The following is an 8,436-nucleotide window of genomic DNA, read 5'->3' on the forward strand; positions in this document are numbered from 1 at the left end:
ATATAAGTTTCTTGGTTTTGACACAGTGAACTATTATGACTCCTCTGTAAATTCTTTCTTCATTTTTATTTTGGACAGCTTTTATTGTTATATTCATTTATGTTTGTAAATAATTTATTTTCAATTTGCAGTCTATTAAAATAAATAAAGGAAAAGTGAAAAAAAAGTAATATTTAAAAAATGTAGGTTACTGCAAGAAGATGCCTAGAAATTGCATATATTGAACCAGACTACTTACTGTGTATCAGTCCTTGGTTGACAGGAAGTTATACTGACTCATGTATTTAGGGGTGTAGCTCTGTGTTAGAGTGGTTGCCTAGCATGCCCAAGGCCCTGGGTTCAATCCCCAACACTGCAGAAAGATGTGTTTTGTATGTTTCAACTCTCCACAATGAATGTAATCATTATGTGCTGCAAACCATTACCAATAAAAAAAATTGAAGGAAAAAATGTTATTTGAGGCTGGAGAGATAGCTCAGTGGTGTAAGCACCTGCCTGGTAAGTGCAAGGTCTGAAGTTCAGTTCCCAGTACTGGAAAAAAAAAAGAGAGAATGAAAGGAAGAAATAGAAAACTTACTTTGTCGTTCTGGGGAACTTCATTTTTCCAGCTTTATGTCATAAACTTTTAAAATTATCTTTGAAATATAAAAAGGACTCTCATGTGTGCTGCATGATCTCTGTGGGTGGTTTTTGGGTTTTTTTGTTTTTTTTTTTTCAGAACCAGGGATTGAACTCAAGCCCTTGCGCTTGCCAGGCAAGTGATTATTCTACTGAGCCATCTCCCCGGCCCTCTCTGTGGGTTTTTAAAAAAAATATATTTCTCTTTATTTCAGCAGACATTTATTTAGTGAATAGTTGGACGATCTGGTATGTGAATCCTCAGGAAGCCCTTAATCAGATGTGGAGATACAAAAATATAAACGTTGCACAATCATGGAAATCCCTTTCTGAAACATGTTAAATATTAAAGTAGGCTTCTTTAGAAGGGCATGATGATAATGCTTGACAAGTAGAAACCCCATAACTGAAGGCATATTTCTTTTCCAAATGTGCACATATTCAATTACACTTTTGCCCTAGGTTATAATATTCCAACCAGAGTGCCCTTTTAAATCCTTGAAGTTCTTAGAGCAGTTGGGAAAAGTATGAATCACTAATTTTTTAATTAAAGAATTAAATTGGAGGCCAAGGATTTAGCTCAGTGGTGCAGCGCTTGCCTGGCAAGAGTGAGGTCCAGCATTGGATTCCTGGTACAAAAAAAAGAATGAGATTCTTCCTACTTTGTATTGAACATAGATAAATTACATGTGATCTGGGCATGGACAGGCAAGTAGGCCCAGCAGCCGGAAGGCTGAGGCAGGAGGCTCACTTGGCCTGAGCAACATAGCAAAACCCAAAGTGAAGCACATTCTGAATCTGTTTGAGTGTGATATTGAGGCGCAGATGAAACAGCCTCGGTCTTTTGAGGACTATCATTAAAAGACTCTTTAAAGCAGACCACTTGGGCCTGCGCCGCTGCTGCCGTCGCTGCTTGTGGCCTGGCATTGTTCCAGTGTGCTGTCGCCGCCTTCCTCTCAGAGCACTGCCCCACAGGCCGTGGCAAATGTGGCTGAAACGAAGCCGTATGATATCCTGGGCATCCCGCCCACCACCAGAGAGAACAAGCTGCAAAAGGCATACAGAAGGTTAGCCGAGAAATATCATCCTGATAAGAATCCAGATGCTGGGGACAAATTTAAAGAAATAAGTTTTGCATATGAAGTACTGTCGAATCCAGAAAAGCGCGAGTTACATGACAGATATGGAGAGCAAGGTCTTCAGGAAGGCAGTGGCAGAGGTGGTGGCGTGGATGGTACTTTCTCTCACGTTTTTGGTGGAGGTTTATTCGGCTTCATGGGCAATCAGAGTACAAGTTGAAATGGCAGAAGAAGAGGAGAGGACATGCTGCATCCGCTCAAAGCATCCTTAGGGGATCTGTATAATGGCAAAACAGCCAACTACAACTTAGCAAGAATGTACTCTGTAGTGGCCAGCGTGGGAAGTCGAGCTGTCCAGAAGCATAGTGCTTGTCAAGGTCGAGGCGTACGCATCATGAGCAGGCAACTGGCTCTGGGAATGATATAGCAGATGCAGCCTGTCTTTTCTGATTACAATGGAGAAGGAGAGGTAATTAATGAAAAGGACCTCTGGAAAAAATGTGAAGGGAAGAAGGTAATTAAAGAAGTCAAGATTCTTAGGGGCGGCCAAATAGCTCAGCGGATTAAAGCTCCTGCAAGCAGGCACAGGGGCTGGGGTTCAGTCTCCAGGCCTGCTGTGCCTGCTCTGCCCTGGGGCATGCTGAGACTGGCAATTGAGACTGGGTGTGATGGTGCGTGCCTGTAATCCCAGCTCTTGGGAGGCTGTAAATAGGCGGATCACTACGATTCCCATCTAGTAGTGAGACCCTGAACATCCTGTAGACCTTTCCCTAAAATACAAAAAAAAAAAAAAAAAAAAAAAAGTCAAGATTCTTGAAGTTCATGTAGACAAAGGCATGAAACATGGACAGAGAATCTCATTTACTAGGGAGGCTGACCAGGCCCCAGCAGTGGAACCAGGAGACATTGTGCTTTTGCTGCAGGAGAAAGAACATGCTCCAGAGAGATGGGAATGATTTACACATGACGTATAAGATAGGACTTGTTGAAACTCTATGTGGATTTCAGTTTACTTTCAAGCACCACCTTGTTGCGTCAGATTGTGGTAAAGTACCCACCTGGCAAAGTACTCGAACCAGGATATGTTCATGTAGTCCGAGGTGAAGGAATGCACAGTGTCGTAATCCCTTTGAAAAAGGTGATCTTTACATAAAGTTTGATGTGCATTTCTGGAAAACAACTGGATCAACCCTGATAAGGTTTCTGAACTAGAAGATCTTCTTCCATCTAGAGCAGAAATTCCTAACATAATTGGAGAAACTGACTAGGTAGAGCTCCAGGAATTTGACAGCACTGGCGGCTTGGGAGGCGGTCAGAGGCAGGAAACCTATAAGGATAGCTCTGATGAAGAAAGCAGCAGCCATCATGGGCCTGGGGTGCAGTGTGTGCCTCAGTAGACTGCAGACAACTCGTGCAGGTGGAGTTTCTATCCACATTTGCCTCATTTGTCCCCAGCAAGCCAGCGGGAGTGTGCTCCGTCTAGATGAACTGATGGACATCTGTTGGTGTCTGTTAACTTTTAAAATTGGTATAGTGTCTTACAGAGGGCATAATTGAAACTGAGCACAAAGCTTTACGCCTTCATTTTGATTGTTCTGTAACAGAATAAGGCACTTGAAAGGAAACAGGACTCCCTTTCATACTGGGTTATAAGTTTCAGTCCTGTGTCTGTGCTTTTTATCAGTTTTGTGTAGATTTTATGTTCCTTATTTTAAATTCAGATCCCACATTGTAAAGTTTGTACAGTTTGCCCCGAAGCTTTGTGTTGGCTGCACCTGCATAAACTGCTACAAATAGAATAAAGAATCTCAGAGCCTGTATCTATCATTTAGATACATGGAAAAATGGGCTTTGTATGCAGTGGATTTGGAGCTGGCTGGGAACAATGGGAAAATTACATTAGCAGTGGTTGTAAAGCTTTTTGTTTTTTTAAAACCATCTTGTGAAAGGTGTCTAAAACTTGATAATAAAAAAAGCAGTTGGTTTTACTTGCTTCACTTAATTTTTTACCCATTTTTTTCAGTAAATTTAGTGTATGCAATCTGTAGAGAGTTAAGTGGTTTGTTATTTTAAGCAAAATACTCACTAATCTACTTTTGGCTGTATGAGGAGATGTACGGGATGGCTCATTATAGTAAGTAGCATCATCATTCAGCCTTTACTATGTCTGGCTTTGTTCATTGGATTTTAGTGTTTCCAAGGGCTACTTACGTTGTAGGAAGTGTCGATTCTTTTTTATGGCTGAATAATATTCATATATACCATATTTTTCCATGTGTTAGTTAACAGGTATTTGGTGTTTTCCCACCTTTTAGCTGTTGTGAACAACACTGTTATGGACATTGATTTACAAGTTTTGTGTGAAAGTACGCATTCAGTTTTCTTGAATATATACCCAGCAACAGAATGCTGGGTCATAGGATAATTCTGTGAAGAACTGCCAAGCTGTTTTCAAAAGTTGCTACACCATTATGCACCCCCCCAAAAAAGTTCAGACACCATTGTGCAATTCTGTCAGCAGTATAGCAGGGTTCCAGTTCCTTCACAGACTCACCAACACCTGTTGGTGGGCAAGTGAAGGGAGGAAAGGTTTACTTGGCTCACAGTTTGTAGAAGCTTCAGTCTATAAGCAGCTGGCGGTAAGGCAGGGTAACACAGCAGACGGGCATCACGAGGAGAAACAGTTCACGGTGGGCAGAAGGCAGCACATCAGCCAAGTATCGAGAAAGTGGCAAGCAACAGGCAGTGACAGTAGCAGCCCTCCTCTGTCCCTTGTATTTTATCCAGGCTACCTGCCCCTTAGGGTAGTACACACCAGGGGTGGGGGCAGCCTTAATCTTCTCACTGTATCATGAATCAATCCCAGCATCATACAGTCTAGATGTGTGAAAAGCTCCACCTATGTCCCCATGAGGTTTTGGAGGAGCGTCTAGATACAAGTCATAGCAGGGGAGTTGTTCTTAAGGTTTTTAAAGAACATATGTATGTACTTTGCTAAACTTTTGAAATATAGGGTTATGGAATTTGGTAAAGACTGTTGTAAATGTGTTAAAATGGTATACTATTTCCTGCTGTATTTGAGTGATCCTGTGTATGCTTTTCTTTTTTATCTTAGTTCAGTCAAAGAGTGCTGGTCCTTTGAAATCAAAACATCAGCTAGACTTGGAGCGTGCTCATTTCCTTGTTACACAAGCTTTTGATGAAGATGAAAAACAGAATATTGAAGAAGCTATAGAATTGTATACGGAAGCTGTGGATCTCTGTCTGAAAACTGTATGTATAACTAGGTTAAATTTGGTGGAATTATGTTAAGAAACTTCTTTTACTAATTAATTTTACTTAACTCTTTGAAGAAAGTGAGTTCTATTATTATAGATGTAACTTAAGGTAGTCATTACCAAAAGATGGTGAGGCCAGGTCTTATACATGCTTACAAGCCCAGCTGCTTGGGAGGCTGAGGCAGTAGGATTTCAAGTCCCAGGATAGCACAGGCAATTTTCAGGGACTCTGTCTTATTAAAGTTAGAAAGTGGTTAGTTGTGTAGATTAGTAGTAGAGCCCTTATGTGGCATTAGTAAGGCCCTGGGTTCAAGTCCCAAAGAACCCTTCCCCTCAAAGTAGAATCACAGTTTTCTTTTTGTTTTGTTTTGTTGTACCGGGGATCAAACTCAGGATCTTGTGCTTGCTAAGCAGGTGCTTATTAAAGTTTTATTCTATTGAATAAGCAGTTGAGCTTTTAAGTCATAGGTACTAATTTTTAACCTGCTTCTATTACAGAAAGAATTTGTCATCACAAATTATGAATTTATAATAAACTTTTTTAGCTTTATATAGTTAAAAAATAAGATAGGATATTAGTTTGGAAGAGCTTCATTAATTTGTAATGTTAGTCTAAGCAAGGTGGCCTTGTACAGCTCCCTCGGGAGCCTCCTTCAGTTCAGAGAGCATCTGCTGCTTAAGAGCATGCGTTTGGCAGGAAGACAGGGTGAAATGGTAGAGCTGGGTGTTCCCAGGGTCATTCACAGTGTCAGGACCCCCACCACACCCCTACATCCCCACCCTCCAACCTTCATCCCCTCGTGGATACATGCATTGAACTCAGGGAGAGCTGAGCTATGTTCCCAGAACTTTTTGTATTTTATTTTTTAGTTTGAGACAGGATCTTGCTAGGTCACCCAGCCTGGCCTAAAACTTGCAATTCCCCTGCTTCAGCCTCATTCATTGGTCTTTAAGTTCAACTAAATAACAAGTTTTCAACACTGTTTTAAATGGTAATCTTTAAAGATGAAAGCAAAATGTGTCCTTTTTGTTCATTCAATTCATAATTTCAAGAAGTATAATGTGCATTGTAACTTTTTAAAAATAGAAATATCATGGATCAAGCAAATTAAAAAATAATTATGCTTTAGGATGTCTATCTCTTTCTTTCTCTTAAGTCTTCTGAAACTGCTGATAAAACCCTGCAAAATAAACTGAAACAGTTGGCTCGACAGGCACTAGATAGGTGAGTTTGGTCACTTGGTCACTCAAGTGCTAACTGGTGGATGGCATGTGTTGTTACTTGTTACATAACAGATTTGTCTTGTTGTGTTGCACATGGTAGGTCATGGTAGCAGACCTTCATCGCCTTCATCTTGGTCTAGAAGTCTGTCTTCTTCAAATAAGTGGGTTTATCTACTTCCTCTTTTTAGTTTTCTTTTTTAACCTCAAGAAATAACCAAGCAATCAAGAAATAGTTTTAGTTTTTGGTACTAGAGTACAGAAATGACTGTGGTGTTTGAAATGGATGACTTTTCTTATGTTGTAGTATATCAGACTTCAAAGAGGAGCATCTCTAGGGGTGCTTCCAGAGCTGCTCTAGGAAATAGGTTGAGAATCGTCCTGCTTCCAGACATGTGCATTCCCAAGTTGTCCCGTATGTCTACCTCTTTCACCTCCAGTTGGTGTCAGCTTTGCATTGAGGCCTGCCATAACTGGTCTATTCAGAATTGAGTAATATCTAGCATTTCTGTCCTGCTTAATCTCTTCTAATACTCTTTCTCATAGCTCTGACCACTAAGACATACGATTTGTATTTGTTCATCCTTTCAACCCTCATCCCCCAAATATAAGCTCTACAAAGATAGAACTGTGCCTGTTGGCTTAGTGCTATAGCCAGGCACATAGCAGAACTCATGTGTCATGCATGCTTTCAGTTATTTGTTGAAAGAATGAATGGGTGTATATACGAGAATCATACCTCTTGAAGGAGTTTTGTAGATAACGAAAAGGGTAGAAACTGTATCTGTAGCATGAATTACTAAAATTATCTCCCTTTGAGGTTCTGACCAGATAGTTGCATTTATTGAGGTATGTCGTTCTTCCTTTTCATCACCACTGTCAACTAACCTTGAGTTTGTTTCCCCAAATTCATGAAGATATGAACACATGGCACGTAGTTAGTTGTCTTGTTCAGCTTGACTTTTTCATTAGAATCATAGCCGACTTTTATTGCCTATCTAGTATTTCTGAGTATTACCTTCTAGTAGCTAACCCATTTAGTATTTCTGAGTTCATTCTAAGCTGGGGATAGAGGGTTGTCAGTAATGAGTACCTTTGAGAATCTGTTGAAAATTATACTCTAGAAAAATGTACACCTGTAACATTTTGTGTATAATTTCAGAGTGTTCACAAAACCCGAGTCCTTTATGGACCTCAGGTTAAGTAGAACTTCTACTTTTAAGCTTCTTTTTTGACAGAGCAAAGCCAAAATTCCCATGTACAGTGTGTGAGGCCTTCCATAATCCACTCCTGCCTTCCTGTCCTCCCACTTGTACTTTTTACAGGATGTGTATCTATCCGTTCCTTAGACACTAACCCACATACACGTTCTCTGTTTAAGAAAGCTTCTTCATTCCCCAGGTGAGCTCTGTGGCTTCAGTATCCGTTCAAAGCAGCCTTCCCTTCCTTTTTTCTAGTCATCCAGCCAGTAGTTTCTTTCATGCATTCTTTCACATCTGTCCTGGCATCTGTCATTTTGATGTAGTCATCTTTCTCTACAAACCATGGGCATGGGGCTGTGGAAGTAGCTTGGCAGTCTGAGCGCTTGCCTGGCAAGTGCAAGGACCCAGGTTCAGTCCCTGGTACCACATGCCACACTGGCTCTGGAACCCCAAGTGTGCCATGCTGGCCACCAAGACTGGGCCTGGTGGTGCATGCCTGTAATCCCAGCACTGGGGAGGCTGTGATAGGAGGATCACTACGAGTCCAAGCTGCATAGCAAGACCCTGTACCAAATAAATAAATAAAAGATTCAAAAAACAAAAACCATGAGCACCTTGCTAGTAGGAACTGTTTTATACTCTCTTATATACTGCTTACCTTGTATATATAGTATCTAACATACAAGAAGTGTTCAAGTAATGTCAGTAGAGTATCACCTGCAAAATATTCACCTTACTATTAGGAGTAGCAGTGTCGGGGAGATAGCTCAGTAGAATAAGTGCTTCCTTGGCAAGTGCAAGGGCCTGAGTTTAATCCCCATTTCCGAAAAAAAAAAATGTATCAAATGCTGTGAAATTCATATTGGGGCCAGGGAGATAGCTCAGTAGAGTGAGTGTTTCCCTGGCAAGCACAAGGTCCTGAGTTCAAGCCCTGATACCGCAAAAAAAAAAAAAAAAAAAAAGGAACTATTGGGAGTAGCTAAAGTAACAAGATTTTGACTTGTGTGTAAGAATTTTGTATACTAATTTTCTGTTAGG

General features: G+C 40.7%; 1 protein-coding gene across 1 annotated transcript in view; it reads left to right on the top strand.

The window, feature by feature from the left end:
* The window catches only part of Capn7 (calpain 7), a 78,023-nt gene that overhangs the window by 10,530 nt on the left and 59,057 nt on the right, over positions 1 to 8,436 (top strand). Inside the window, exons 3-4 of the mRNA XM_004631694.3 lie at positions 4,813 to 4,970; positions 6,133 to 6,200. Coding sequence (XP_004631751.1) covers positions 4,813 to 4,970; positions 6,133 to 6,200 — 226 coding nt within the window. The remainder of the gene's footprint in view (positions 1 to 4,812; positions 4,971 to 6,132; positions 6,201 to 8,436) is intronic.

The sequence above is a fragment of the Octodon degus genome, unplaced genomic scaffold (genome assembly GCF_000260255.1).
Source record: "Octodon degus isolate 3935 unplaced genomic scaffold, OctDeg1.0 scaffold00043, whole genome shotgun sequence".
NCBI lineage: Eukaryota > Metazoa > Chordata > Mammalia > Rodentia > Octodontidae > Octodon > Octodon degus.